Source organism: Calypte anna, chromosome Z (assembly GCF_003957555.1).
Source record: "Calypte anna isolate BGI_N300 chromosome Z, bCalAnn1_v1.p, whole genome shotgun sequence".
Classification (NCBI taxonomy): Eukaryota; Metazoa; Chordata; class Aves; order Apodiformes; family Trochilidae; genus Calypte; species Calypte anna.
The window spans coordinates 62,788,209-62,804,164 of NC_044274.1; the positions used below are offsets into that span (position 1 = coordinate 62,788,209).

General features: G+C 42.2%; 1 protein-coding gene across 1 annotated transcript; it reads left to right on the forward strand.

The window, feature by feature from the left end:
• The first annotated feature begins 14,176 nt into the window (after positions 1-14,176).
• Positions 14,177-15,522, forward strand: TUSC1 (tumor suppressor candidate 1). Its single transcript, XM_030467624.1, has one exon. The coding sequence runs from the start codon at positions 14,177-14,179 to the stop codon at positions 14,765-14,767; it is 591 nt and encodes a 196-aa protein (XP_030323484.1). The 3' UTR covers positions 14,768-15,522.
• Positions 15,523-15,956: the final 434 nt, after the last annotated feature.

Here is a 15,956-nt window from a genome sequence, read left to right on the forward strand (position 1 = left end):
CTGTGGTGGGCTGGCGAGCGCTGAGGATGAGCAGCTGCTCCCTCTGGCAGGTGCCGCAGCGGCGGGTGTTGTGTGCTGCAAGAGGGAGAGAGAGCAGCATCACTTGGTGTCCTGGGGAGGGGAGGCAGACATGACCAGGTCCCTGGGGAAGGACACCCTCCCGGAGCCTGTGGTTTCCCCAGTGCTCCCTGCCAGCCAGGGCCAGGCTCGGGCTGTGGGGCTGGCAGCTCCCTGAGCCTCATCCGTGATCTGCCCCACAGCTGCCCTTTCCCCACACAGCTCACCTCTGCTGCTGCAAGTACACCCCGCAGTGCCCGGGCACCAGCAACCCCAGCACCACAAGGAGCCTGGCTCAAGACTCCAGACCTCGCACGGACGCTCGGTCAGAGAGCAGTCAGGAGCCAGACTGAGCCGGGCTCTGCTGGTGCCCCGAGATAAGCAGCCAGGAACGTGAGGTCACAGTCTGTCCCTTGTTACTGCCGACTGATGTCTCAGTGTTCCATCTGCCCCAGTTTAATCATGGAACCAGGGAACCATCCAGCCCATGTGGTTCCAACTCTGATGGGAAAGGGAGCCTAGAGGAGATTATCTAGCACCCTGTCCAATTGTGTCCCCCACTGATGGGGGCTCTGCTGCATTCCTTGTGGAGTGTTTGAAAGGACCTTGGGCCATCATTCAGTCCAACTGTCTGACTGCTTCAGGGCTGATCAAAAGTTAATGCATGTTTTTAAGACCATTGTCCAAATGCCTCTTGAGCACTGACAGGCTTGGGTAATTGACCACCTCTCTTTAAGCAGCCTGTCGCAGTGTTTGAAATGGTAAAGAATAGTAAAGAACGGTAAAGACTGTTGATTCTGAACCCCTACTGGTGTAGCTTTGAGCCATTCCCACACATCCTGTCACAAGATCCCAGGGAGAAGATCTCAGCACCTCCCTGTCCACTTCCCCTCCTCAGGAAGCTGCAAAGACCAATGCAGTCACCCCTCAGCCTCCTGTTCTTCAAACTAGACAAGCCCAGAGGCCTTGATCCCTCCTCACAGGACAAACCTCCCTGCCCTTTCTGTACCTTTGTTTCCTTTTCCTGGATGCAGCACCTCAACATCCTTCTTAAATGGAGGGGTCCAGAACTGCACACAGCACAGCCTTCTGGTATGTCAGCCACTCCTCCCAGTTCTGTGCCATCAGCAAATGCGCTAACAGTGCATTCTGTTCCCTACTCCAGATCACTGATGAAAATATTGAATAGTACTGACAGGTACATTTTCACTAGAAAATCTGAATGATAGAGACGTTAAGTATTTATGCCTAAAACCACAGCAATTCATAATCAGGATTGGATGACCATAAAGATAATTTGGAGCAGTCTCAGACAGTGGTTAATACCAGATAATAGGAGAATCACCTTCATAATTTTGTGTCATCATGAATTTTGCTACCTCATTCCTTGATGAATTTTGCAGATCAATAATATATCAAACACAAGACCTATTAAGGAATTCAGGGGGATTTTGTTATTCACCTTTAAATGTGATGAAAATGGATCATTTTAATGCAGCTTGCCATTTTCTACATTTTAGTGTGTGATCCAGGGTATTTTTTCCTTCTCTCAATGAAGAAACCTAACAGCCTGTGATTCAGTTCAGGAAGAGGAAATTTTTAATGCTTTATAAGCTGGTATCTCATCAACTAAACACTGCCTAAGTAAATAGTTTCTAACAGATCAATAAAACACAATTTTCTCTTAAAGAAGTCATGCTGCTTAATTCTTGTTATATCCTGATTTTCTCTTGCAGTGATTTTTAATATATTTTCTTTCATACAGCTCTGTGTATCTATGCCCTACTTAATTTTAATTCTTTGATGTATTACTAAGTGTTTTATGATTTAAATATACAGAAAATATTTGATATTTTAACTTCCTGTCAGCTTTTAAGAGCAATGCCTATGTTAAATAATTACTAGGTATATTTTCATATTTTTGGACATAACATGGATCTATTCTGTGATTCAGTGAGTATTATCTCAACTAATCCTGCTGTCCTGCTCAAGACTAACTGAGTACAGCCTCCTTTTTTGGTCAGCTCCTGTAAGAGTTTCTTAGAGCTGTGACTTAATTTTACCATAGATTTTCTACATTGTGCAATAAAATATTTTGTAAAGTTAAAATCATAGTGTTAGATTTTATGTTTTTTCACTTCGTCTGTGGCAGCTCTCACAATTCATCTTTTCCAATCCAGCCAATGAAGACAAAGCAATATTTTCCTCACAAGAAGCTGGGATTTGTTTTGAAATGACTCATCACTGATATAGACTTCTTTTCAGTAGTTTCTCATTCTACATATTAGCAGTTGTTTTTAATTTTGCATGAATAACAGAAATACAAATATATATTAAAACAGAGGTGGAACAGATGTTGAAATGATGGGCTGGTCAGAAGAGCTTTATTGTACATAATACATTACTGGACAGCAGGTATGAAGTAAATCCAAGTGAAAATAAAAGGTTCTGGTTTACAGTTCTATGTACAGATCTAGTATTTTGTATTTTCTATTCAGAGATACTTGATTTATAATAGATCAACTTAAATTGCAAAAAGGAAAAGGTAGGAAATTCCAGTAGCAAAATCAAGCACATCTAAAGTGAGATTTGGCAAGTAAATATATTCCAGACCAGTTTTAGTTCATGCAGACCATGCTCAAACAGGCTCCAGTGATTTGACCAGAAATTTTGTAGGAAGAACCTTTGTATTTACATGATTTAAGACATACAATAACTTCCTAGAGTTTCCAGTTAAATTACTCCTTTATCTTCTGCAATAGGAAATATATCTGAGTACTGGATGAATGAAATTAAGATGTATAGGATGAGTCTGACTTACTAGCAGGTTAAAAATAAAGGAAACCATTATTGAGAAATTTGTATGCTATATTACTAATTGTAGAAACTGAATGGAGCAATGCCTGAATTTTGTATTTAAATGGAATAGTCTTCAACTTCAAACTAATACATTAATTTCAAAGGCCAAGACTGATTTTTATGTGTGTTTGTATACATACATATATATATATACATACATTCATGAACAAGCAGACATACATATATGTACATTGTAACTTAGTTGTTTATAGCAGTGATAGTAATAATAGCAGTAGCAACAATAATAATACTGGCAGTAATAATAATAATAATAATGGTAGCAGCTTCATCATGAAACAGCTATGTAGGAATTTGATTTTTACATTACAAATTTAGAGCTAAAACCTACACTTTAAATTTATCTTGTATCAAATGTGCCCTAGAATTCCGAAGTTTTGAAAGTTTTATAGCAGTATTTTCTACAAATAGATTAAATAAAATTACTGTAATTTTAAAACTGAGTCTTTATATCTATGAATCTCTGTAACACTATAATGTCCTGGGCTTTATTATACACTATTAACATTTGTGAACAGCTGGTACATATATGGATTGGCCTATTTACATTTCTTGTAAAGTAAAAAAATGGAACTAATAGCTGTTTGCAATCCTAGAAGTGCAAGAATTTAAAGTGCCAGGTGTTCTATAGATGAGAAACTGACTACATCTCTGTCATTGTTCCTAGTCTGAATAACATGCCCATTTGTGGTGACACTGGGGATAATGATAATGAAGGGTGACAGAAGCCAAGAGAATACCAACTACCAGCTCATTTTGAAAGATCATTCTCCACAAAAGATAATTTTGCTCTGCAAACGTAGCCTACAGGTAGGCACCTTTCATAAGAAAATATGTGGGAACATAAAAAGACTTGCTGTGACATGCACACTTTCCACTTCCAATTATCCAAACACATTAAAAGAAGCAAAGAATGTAAATATTTTTGTTATGGTCAATTTAGAGATATCATTGTCCTTCCTAATTTTCTATTATATATTCATGTAGAGAGGGAAAGTGTTAGTCTTTATTAAGGTGAATAGAAAAGGCTTATCAATTATGAATTAAGTAGAAATTCAGAGGGAAAATACCTCTCTGTTAAGAAGCATAAGTTAACTTCCTAGCTTTGTGTTTGTTGTATTGAATACTGATATTAACAAAAAAGCAAGCATGATGTTGTCCCCACCGTGAGATTTCTGGATGCTACTGTAATGCTAGGAGCCTTGGTAAGATAAAAGCAGCAGTTCTAGAATTTTAAAATAGAATAGTCTTTATAAACAGAAAGGTAGTTTAAAGAACAAACATTCTATGTGAAATCTCTCAGGTCAGAGAGATCTATCCAATCCTGTTCTTTTCATGTGGTCTATAGCTAACTGTGGTGTTCAAAGACACACAGAATTCAGATACACCATGCCCACTGAAGTTCAGTGGAAATCAGGTGCTCAACCCTTGCTTTGATCTTTGGAACTTCTCTTTCAACTATCACTTCTTTTGGTACCAAGGTACTCTTTTTATTTTAAATTTAGGTCAGAATAGTTTCCTGTTATTAGTTTCAATAGGTGAATTACCTGATTATGTAGAAACAGATAGAAAGACACTTCAAGAGCTGGCAGACATTATAGTAATGCTTGCTATGCTTGATTATTTCTGAACACCTTGAAACTAGATGGGGCTAAACTTGCTGCCTGTACTGTGGAAAACAGAAAACCTGTTATTTTAAGCTTAAAGAGAAGAAGCACTACCCAGTCAGTCTCCTCTTCAGGGCAGTTGCTTGCCAAAATCAATAGATTACTTCTTGGCAATCAGTTGTGAAAGATAATTAGGTCCTAATCCCACAATGTTTTAGGAGTCTGCAGGTGTGAAGCCCAGGGGCAGAGCAAATAACTTCATCTGTGAATCAATTACATAGGCCTCTGAATTGTGTCTCGAACAGTATTATTAAGAATATCAAAGTTGCAATTCAAAGAACTTAAAGATAAACCAAGTAATAATAATTTACATTGTAAGCACTTTTTTTTTTTACTTTTACTTTGAGAAAATCTTTGTTCTACTGTGTTCTTAAGCTGGTCTTTGAAATAGAGGAAGCACACTATTACAGATGAATTTTTTCGTGCCTAGCATGCAGCAGCCATTTAAAAGAGACACTATTTCGATTCTTACTATTATATAAAATCTGTTTTCACCCTTTCTGTGCTAGGCAAACATATTATTTCTAAATTAATTAATGTATGTGCTGAACTAATAGACTGATAGGGTGTATTTCATATATATAATTATATACATAGTACATCTATTATCTATATTATTTTATATATATTACTATATATCGTTTCTGTCAGGTCAGTGTGACTGAATGGATTGGAGGAACTGATTTTCAAATTCTGATTCCAGCCATTTCTGAAGAAAACGGAAAAGCTACTGCGTTACCCCCTCCCTATTTGATATCATGCTCCACTGCTACAATCCAAGTAAATTGCTAGCAAAGCAATAGGAGTACTACACTCTCCTCTGCTTATTTCAGTTTTTTGGTTGATAACTTTTCTATCCTGTATCTACCATTTGGGTGAAACAAATAGCAAAATATTTTTCCAGCTGTGAGGAAAACTGAAGATGAAATACAGATATTATTTACATATTGCCACAGTATACATAACTTTCTGTTTTCTGAAGAAATTCTTTATTGTCAGCATCAGTCTTTAGTACTGACATTTAAATGTAAACTCAGCTTTTTTTCTGATACAAATGCCTTCCTTGAACATGTGGCCAAGATAAAAACATGACTTTGTGTCAGCTGTATACGTATTGGAAGATTTCATTTTACCATAAGCTATTCCTGGAACAATTATTTGTCTCCTTGTTTTAGCATACACTGTCATATAGACTATGTTTAACAGAATGGCTAAAGGTGGTATATAATCTGTTATAGCTTTCAAGGTATCATCTGACTATCATTTTTTATAGTAAACCTAGGAAAGAACTTTATTTTCTTGCAGCAGTTATAGAATATGTTGTTTCGAGGTTCACTTTTTTCCTTCAAGATGACAACGGGCTGGTTGAAGGCTCCCATATAACCACATGAGATATTTCCATTTTGTCTCCCTATTTCTGCTCTATCAAGTGATACCCACTTTCACTGGGTATCAGTTCTGTGTTGGGCCTGCCAGCTCAACCTACAGAAACACCAAATAGTTAACCAGAAACCCTTCTATGCTGTATCTGTTGGACATCCCAGAAATGTAAACTACTGCTGTGCAAAGACTATAACGTCACAATCATACTCTCATGTTTTTTTCTCTGCTGATACTTCTACAAAATCTACAGGTTCATATTTTTCAGCTGTTGCACACTTTCATTCTGAGGATGTGATGTAAATGTTTTAATGTTGGACATCTATGAGGAAGGCATCTTTCAGACTCCCTTAGCAGCAAACAAAAAGGAAAAAAATGTCTGGAACGTGACCTATCTGACCTCTTCTAGATACCTGCATGACAGTGACATGAACCATATTAACAAGGATCTAATTGACCATAAATGGAGTGCATGTAATTAGATGTAAGCACATATGCTGCAAACACAAGATGAATTTCACCAGGTAATTTGGAAAATAACAGGATATGATGGTTGTTCATGCCCTCAACACCTGTAAATAAAATTTAGTCCATGGTACCAGATTTCAAGATACACTTTCACAGTTTCTGCTTGATGACCAGTATTTCTTACAATAACTGACCTCAGCAAAATCTTCACTGAAAACATAGCTGACAATCAGCTTTACCCCCACCTTTTTTTTTCCCATCTATAAAAAAAAAATTTCCATGCTCAGAATTTTTAAAGCTTTTTCTAGCATGGCTTGCAGATGATTAGCCATATGCAAATGCAAGATGCTTCTTTAGTTTATGATTTCCGATGTCCAAATATCTTGCTCTAATTTTAAAAGTACAATTTCAAAGTATTTTCGCATTCTTTTAATTGTGACCTTTACTACTTCTACCTCTAATTAGGTGGTTTATTTTGAACACATGATCCTTAGTTATCAAATCCCATGAACGAATGCAACTGTCTGAGTTATGGTTTGCTATTCCTATGCAACTTACAGACCTGCTTACTGGTTCAAAGGCCAGCAATCAAGATTCACTCTAAAAAGATTTGGGGCTGTCACTTTATCTTTTCATGTGGTACTTCTCACTCCCAGAATATGGAATTCCATCTTTATCCTCTTACACAAAGAAAAGCCCACATGTGCTCACACTACACACTCACAAAGACTTTACAGGCAACACCTTGCATGTATTTCTGAGTCTAAACAGTGTTTTTATTTATGGTTATAAAGCTTTGTTCAGAAAGCCAGGCCAAAGGGGAGTTTGATGGATGCTGAAGTTCTTACAGTTTAGCCCAGCCTGTAACCCTTCATACACCATTCTCTTTCCTCTCCACTAATGCACACAGAGCTCTGAACTCAGCTTCCCCATAATATTTCACAGTATTTTGAGGGACTGTTCTTTTCCCAAAGCAATATAAATTTTAATTAAAACTGGTATGTCAAGCTTCTCTTATTTATACTCAGTTCTTCTTATGGCAACACATGGATAGGATTAAATGGTGCTATCAAATAGAGATGCTGGTATTTGATGGCTTTTAATATTGCTGCTCATATCAAGACAATAAATAAATGCCATCAATATTACCTATTTTTTCTTCTTTAGTAATTATTTCATTAAAGTTGTATTTGTACTGTCAAATATTAGCAAGAACTGCTGCTTCCAACCAGTAAGTCTGTTAGTAATCAGCCATATCAAATGATTGCTTTGTGAGGAATATTAACAGCTAAAACAGTTTGATATTTATAAAACTTTTTAATGCATGAAACTAATGAACCCAAAGACTAAAGAGAAGCATAAGAAAGCAGTAACTCAAACCATAGGTTTACATTTACTGCGTAAAGACTAGCAATCTAGCTAAGCAGGAAATGCCCTCCCAAGCAACCTGCCCCATCCTCAGAATGCTTGCAAAAGGGTAGTTTACATAACTCTCTTCCAAGAGAGTTCTCTCTTGGAACATCACTTCTTCCAAGGGTAACAACAACTTCTAGTGATCCACAGGTTAGAGAACAAACATAGATGCATACATTTCTCATGTTGTACTGAAACTCTGTTATGTCAGCATAAAGATCAATACATAATAGACCTTTTGTATTCTAAGTACAATTATAGTCTATTAACTATCACATTGTCTCTCACTTGTGCTCAGTTAGGAAATGTTCCCCTTACAATTATAAGAAATGTTATCTTCTCCCTTTGGGTTTATTCCCTTATCTGCACTGTTTTTCATTCCCCTTTTCTTTTTTCCTTTTAAACCCCTGTAGATCTTCCCACTTCCAACAGGGCCACTACTACTATTTTGCCCTACTCTCTCCACTGAAATGTAATCAGTGATGCAATTAATGTTAGCGTTTTATATGTCATAAGAGAAGTCTTGAAGAAAGATTCAACCTAATGAGACTGAATATTGTTTCCTAGTTGTGGTCTTCCAGATGTTCTTTCAGGCTAAGACACAGAGAAAATTTATTTCTTACTTAAGCTTTACTTCCTCTTTGAAAATTCAGAACCTGACAGCCAGAAACTCTGCTTGTTAATGGACATAAAGATTCTGAAAAATGCTGATGACTACATAAACACAACAAAACAGCTCAGACCTTTCAACTGGAAATATGAATCACTGGATTGTTCTATTTTGAAGGCACTTACCACCTCAGTTTAAAAGCTAATGCACACTACATTGTATTTTTAAATTTATTGTTTGCTGTCCCTTGGATGACACAGCTTCCTGTGTACACAGAAATGCTCTTACCTTCAGGACTATACAAAATATCTCTCAAAACTCTGAGAACTTTTCAGAGTTTCAACTCTGAATCAAGGTTAAGTCTGAAAATCATATTGCACTGGTTGCACCAGTGCAAAATATTCTACCATAATTTTAGGAAAATTCATCTTCGGCATAATTATATGCGCTTCAGGGGTGTGAGAGACTAAAGGAGTTAATGAATGTTGATGTCTTAAACACTGCAGTGATAACAAGCTACAGTCTGCATAGGGACAATAAATCACAAGAGATAAGTCCTAGCACAGGAGAGGGTGTGTGGGATGATGCACAGTTCTGTATTCTGACATGCCTGATGTAGCACCTCATCACTTAAGCCCTCAAGGGGTGCAACTGGTGCAATCAAGAGGCAGGGACTCATCTATAAAAGACACAAACCCCAGGAGTCAGTACACAGTCATCACCTGAGGACTACCATGTTCATCTATGTCATCATGAGGACTGTGATTTTTCTCCCTCTCTCTTTCCCTCTCCTTTTGCTTCTTATAAATGTTTTGATAAGGGATCACACTGCCTTGTTCAGGCACACTTTCCATGTTCAGGTTGCTTCTACCATAAATATTTAGTCAATCCTTTCATGTCACTTAACCTTAATTTAGCCTGAGGGGGGACTATGACTGGGTCCAGCAGCACCTCCTCTGGGTTGTATGAAAGACAATCCATGAAGCAGAAGAGAGGCTTTGTGCTATATCTTAAAGTTTGGGATGCTAACAGTGGGACACCAGTTTTTATAAAAGGCAGAAAGGAGTAGCCTGCGAACCACTGACCTGTCAGCCTCTGTGGCTTGGAAAATCATGGACCCCTAGAAGCTGTACTGAGGCACACAGAGAACCGGGAGGTGATCTGAGACAGCTGGCATGGCTGCACCAACAGCAAATGTTGCCTGAACAACCTAATGGCCTTCTACAATGGAGTGACTCAATCAGTGGAAAAGAGAAAAGCTACAGGTGTAATTTACCTGGATTTCTAAGGCCTTTTTACGTGGTCCGCTACAATATTGTTCTGTCTAGCTTGGAGAGGTAGATCTAATTCATAGACTATTTGGCGGATAAGGAATTGATTGGATGGCTGCATTCAGAAGTAGTGACCAACAGCTCACTGTCCTGATGGAGATAAGCAACAAGCGGAGTCCTTCAGGGACAAGTACCATTTAATAACTTCATCAGTGACGTACACAGCAGGATCAAGTGCTTGCTCAGCAAATTTTCAGGTGACTCCAAGCTATGTTCTGTGGTGTACATGCCTGAGGGAGAGCAGCCATGAAGAGGGAACTGGACAAGCGGAAGAAGTAGGCCCATACAAACCTTATGAGTTTCAACATGGCCAAGTGCAAGGACCTGCACCTGGATCAGAGCAACTCCCAGTATCACAACAGGCTGGGAGATTAAGGAATTCAAAGCAGCCCTGTGATACGGATTTAGGTGTGGTGATAGATGGAAAGCTGGGCATGAGGTGACTATGCCCACTCACAGCTCAGAAAGCTGACCACATCCTGGGCTGCATCAAAATAAGTGTGGCCAGCAGGTAAAGGCACGTTTCTGCCCCTCTACTCCACTCTGGTAACACTCACCTGGAGTACTGTGCCCAGCTCTGGTGTCACCAGCATAGGTAATACATGGACCTGTTGGAGCAGGTCCAAAGGACTGGAGCACCTCTCCTATGAAGACAGGCTGAGAGAGTTGCAGTTGTTCAGTATGAAGAAGAGCCAGCTCAGAGAACCTTCCCATATGTAAAGGGACCTTACAAAAAAAAGACAGGGACAGACATTTTTGAAGGGCTTGTAGCAACAGGACAAGGGATAAGGGTTTTAAAGTAAAAGTGGATAAATTCAGGTTACATATAGTGATAAAAATAGTTTCACAATGAGGGTGATGAAACTCTCCTCAGGTTGCCCAGAGAGGTGGTAATCTTCAAGGTCAGGTTGGATGCAGCTCTGAGCAACCTGATCAAGTTGAAGATGTCACCAATCATTGCAGGGGTGCTGGACTAGATGGCCTTTAAAGGTCCTTTCCAACACAAACTGTTCTATGATTCTACAAGCAGAAAACAAGAAAAAAAACTGACCTAAATTGAGTTTGGGCCTTACTTTTAGTGTTATATTCTTTAAGAATCACAGAAAATAAATCCCCTTAGCAACCACACAAACTGCAGAGCTGCTTGAATTCCTTTCACTTCACAAACATGACCTCTGTGTTCCAAGTTGTAACGTGAATGGTGGGTGCCAATAGTTTGTTTTCCTTCTGAGTTTCTGTTCTAGTCTTTTCCCCATTCAGCTGGGGTAGGATGCAAGATCAATGACAGCTGATAGTCCACAAGCATTGAAACTTTCTCACCTATGGAGGCCTGATTTCATTAAATAAAAACAGGGCTTCAGACAATAGTAACAGAGATAATATTTGTCCCTAGAATATTGTGTCCTCCACAAGCGTTCTGTGAGCAGAAAATCACTGAAGACTGGAAAGTCAAAACTTCTCTGATCACTCCTCCCTTCGCGATGTCTAGTGTGGCCCTATCTCACAACTAAAATTTGGCTATGCTGGCTTAGTGCCATGGTGTTTTGGAAGCAGGGGCAGGTGGGGGGGTTGAGGGGCGAAGGGAGTGATGGGGAACAGAGATGACTCTTGTGAGAAGTTGCTGGAATCACCTGTGGTTCCAATTCCTGCCCCACCTCTCCCCAAGGCCTAGCAGATGTAGGAAACTGGATGTGCCTCTGAGAGTAACATGTTCAAGAAAGGAAAAATTAAACTGCATAAAATATATATTTAAAAAGGACAGGCTGCATAGAGGATGAAGTAAGAGACCGCAATGCCAGAGGGCACCTTCTTCAAGGTTAGCGAAGGAGGAGGAGAGGGTGCCTGAGCAGACATTTCCCAGCAGCCTGTGGTGAGATGGCAGCTGTCCTCCTGCAGCCTCTGGAACAGCATAGTGGAGCATTCCCTGAGGATGCACAAAGGAACAGCTCTAGAAGAAGATGTGGATTTGTAGTCCCTGAAGCGTCACAGGTGGGCAGATATGAAGCAGCAGTCTGTGCAGAAACATGAAGAGACTTGGCTCTGCAGCCATGGAGGACCCTGTGTCAGAGGAGGTGACTGCTCCTGAAGCTGCCGTGGCTCTGTGGGCAGCCCGGGCTGGAGCGGTTCCTGAGGGACTGCACCCCATCCGAGGGACTCATGTCAGAGGAGTTCCTGAATGACTCTCTCCTGTGAGACGGACCCTGCGTTGGAGCAGGGGAAGGCTGTGAGGAGTCATCCCCCTGAGGAGGAAGAAACAGCAGAAACACCGTGTGGGGAACTGACCCTGAGCCCCCCCTGCCCGTCCCGTGTCCTGAGGGGGAGGCAGCAGTGAAGTGACCCAGGCTTGGGGAGAGGGAAGGGGGGGGTGTGTTTTCTCTTTCTCCTTGTAGGTTTTTTTCTTTTCCCAAGTTGAACCTGTCTGGTTTTTGCCTTTTACCATAATGGGGAGTTGAAAAGCTCCCTGTCCCTGTCTGGATTAAGGAGCCTTTGGGTGGATTTTCTCCTCCCTGTCCCACAGTGGGGGTGCAGCGGGTGAGTAGAGGCCGGGTTGGTACCAAACCATGACAATTGTCTTTCCCCAGTCAGTGCTTGGTGTCATCACCTGCAACCCAAGAACAACAAATTGGTGTTCAAATATTGTCTGAGGAATCTGAAATTCAGTAAACTCCTGATACATCAGTATGATTTTTACAGGGATATTACCCATCAATCTTTATGCTTGTGTAAATGCATGCAATTTCTGGAGTACAATAAAGGCACAGGAAAACTAAAATAGGTAAATAAACAAAACTGAGAGCCATAATAGAACATTGGCCACAAGGCCTGAGGAAAAGAGCCTCAAATCAAAGTTGAGGGTGCTCATACTGGTGACTGTAACGTTACTCATTGGTCTTCAAAAGCTCAGCCTCTATGTTACCTTACCCACTCCTCAGGAGTGCAAAGCCCTGGTCTACTTCCAGGCAGATTAAAGAGCCTCTTTTTGAAGAGCCACTTTTATTGTATTTTGCCTATAGCTCAATGTAAACAATTATGGGCATCTTGGCAGTGGATATACCTATGGATTTCAAAAGCAACAACATCAAAAAGTGATTAATAAACAGGCATTAACATGTTTCTTTCCATGCAAAACCAGTTTAGTTACATATTATATGAAAATACTGTAACGCCCTTGTCAATCTCCCTTTGGAAGCCGGCCGGCTTAGTATGGGAAATACTTGCTCTAAATTAATTTTTGCTGATCAGCAGTTATGGCAATAGTACAGTAATAATAAGATCACTTGTGTTCTGCAGTGATTTGCCGTTTCTTTTCTAAACTTTTTAAGTAAACCATCACCATTCACAGCTCAAAAGACTCTCAAAATAATTATTACCATTACTGCTATACATTGTTTGCTGTACTTCAAATACATGATCCATAATTAAAAGTTCCAGCTGATTATTAACACACGACTGTAAAGCAAGCACAGCCCCTGCCATGGACAGTTCACAACTTCAAGTGCAAAAAATACAGAGGTCCTCAGTGATCTGTACTGCACATTAGTGGTAATCCTAACAGGAATACTTAATTGTACATGATCATGTAAAGAAAGATAGGCAAAGAATTGGTGAGAATTTCAGGGAGATAAATGGATTTCACTGTGCACTGTGAAATGCCATTGACATAGTGTCCTCACATCCTACTCCTTCTTCTGGAAATTGTTTATAGACAAGTTTATCCCACATGATCTTGTTACTTTAAGCCAAACAGTCTACAAGGTGTCAGAACTACTCACATCAGAGTCACTCTGTCCCTTCTTAAATACCCAACACCTAGAATGGGCTAACATTTGTACAACCAGGTCTTCATAAATGAAGAGCTTCCTAGCAGAGATTAACTTTCTCTGTGCCACAGCCATCACTTTTAGCAATGATAAAAACAAGACCCACATGAACACGGGATGGCTGCACACCCAAGCCAGCCAGTGGAACCACACCGTGTCACACACTACAATGGGATGCAGTACCCTGAGAGGGAACTACCAAGCGGGCCAAGCCATCCACCAGCTCCCATGACTGGGAAGCAGGGTTAATGAGAACAAGTCATGACCCAACAGGAGATGTCGAGTTCGTGGTCTCAGGCCCCCAAAGCCCAGCCAACCACTTGGGCTAACGGCCCCAGAACACGCCGCTGCCGCCTGCCCCCCAGCTGACGCCCCACACCCATCCCCATACCGCCCTTAAAATGGCGCCGCCGGGACGCACCGCCCGCTCCGCCCCGAGGCCAAAGCCCCGCCCCCTCATTTGCATACGGGCGGTGGCGGCGCCGCGCTCCTCCCTCCCTCCCCGGCGGCGGCGCGTACAGGCGGGCAGCGCAGTCGGTACGGATGATGCGCATGCGCGCTGCGAACGGGCGCTGGGGCTGTAGCGGCTCAGCGCGGCGGGGCCGGGCGGGGCTCTCCGCCGCCGGTAGCGGCAGCCGCGGCGGGGCGGAGGAGCTCGCCGAGCCGGGTGGCGCCCAAACGGGCTGGCGCGGGCAGTCCCGAGGTTCGCTGCAGCAGCTGGCGGAGCGGTACGCGGACCTGGCGGCCAGCCACAGCGAGGCGCTGCGGCAGCGGGAGGAGCGGGAGTGGCACAACGCGCGGCTGCGCCAAGAGAACGCGCGGCTGCGGCTGGAGAACCGCCGGTTGCGCCGGGAGAACCGCTGCCTCTTCCGCCAGGCCCTGCTGGGTCCCGGCCCCAGCGGCCCCGACAAGCCTCCCGCCGCGGACCAGGGCGAGGAGGCGGAGGCGCTGCGCGCCCAGCTCAGGCGGCTGCAAGAGAAGCACCGCCGGGCCTTGCAGCACCTGCGGCGCCGCCGGGCCGCCGCCGGCCCGGAGGCCTCGGAGCTGGACGACGGGGAGCTGGGCGAGCTGCTGGAGGAGGAGGAGAAAGAGGAGGAGGAGCAGGAGCACCCGCTGGAGAAGAGCCTGGTGCCGCTCGTGTAGCCGGACAAGGGGAAGGGGTGGCCGGGAAGAGCGGTGTGACGGGGCGGTGCCGGAAGGCGCTGCTGGTCCGCCCGCCTGCCTGGACCTCCCTCCCACCTGCCCGGACCTCCCTCCCGCTTGTCTTCCTCCCCTCGCCGGCCCAGGCAGTGCAGTCCCTCGGGGAGGGGGTTAGGCCGCTTAAGCTCTGCCTTCCTTCCCTCCCTGTTCCCTGTGAAAGTGTGGCCTGACCCCGTCCTTTGAGTCCAAACAGGCTCTTGCCAAGGAAAGGGTGGGGGTAGAGTTGCTTGGGTTTTGTGAGTTTTCCTCTCAGATGTATGACCATGAGGCATTGACGTGAGCAAGCAGCAGGTTCAGATTGGAAACGGATACCTGAGAAAGGCTGGTGTTTTAGCCGAGGAGTGCTTCCAGTCACCTGTTGTCACGGGGAAAAAACACGTTGAAAAGAACAGCTGGTCTCAAGTTTTTGAGTTTAAACTTGTCATGTCAGCCTCAAATGCCACGGAGTCTATCAGAAGATGGCTCTGACCAGTTTTTAGTACTTCTGTATGAAAAGGAAGTGGACAGAGCTTGCAGTCTTCTTGGTCAGTGTTCCAGTGAAAGTTGATGATCCTTTGAACCCCTCTGAATTTGGACATTTACCACAAAACAGTGTTTGTATGTTTAGTGGTGGACTTGGCTCACCATCACATGAATACTGACTTGTATTTCTCACTTTCACAAAAAACTGTGGGTGATACAGAAATAAAATCATGACACCAATCAACGCCTCAAGTGTGTTTTTTAACAGGGAGTTATTTTGAAATGGTAAATCAAATGTTCTTAGAGCTCTGTAATGCACTTTCTTAAAGGACTTTTTTTTTTCTTTTTTTTTTTTTTTTTTTTTGACCATCAGATCTACCATTTGAAACAAGAATGTCAATATCAGACTCTTCTAGAAAATCTACTTGAAAACAAGTCTTGTGAAAAACTGACATACCAGTTGCTTTTGTGATGTTCCCTTTTTGTTTGTTTTGCTATTAAAAAAGCTGATGCATTCAGACTTAGGAATGGTTTCTTAGAGCTTTAATAGAAAAGGTCCATTTCAGCTCATAGTTTAGCATGCAAAGGTGAAAATTCGTGGTTTTTAAGTATCTTTGATAATACAACTTCAAAAAAGAGTTTTTGTTATTTAATGAATATCCTCTAATCA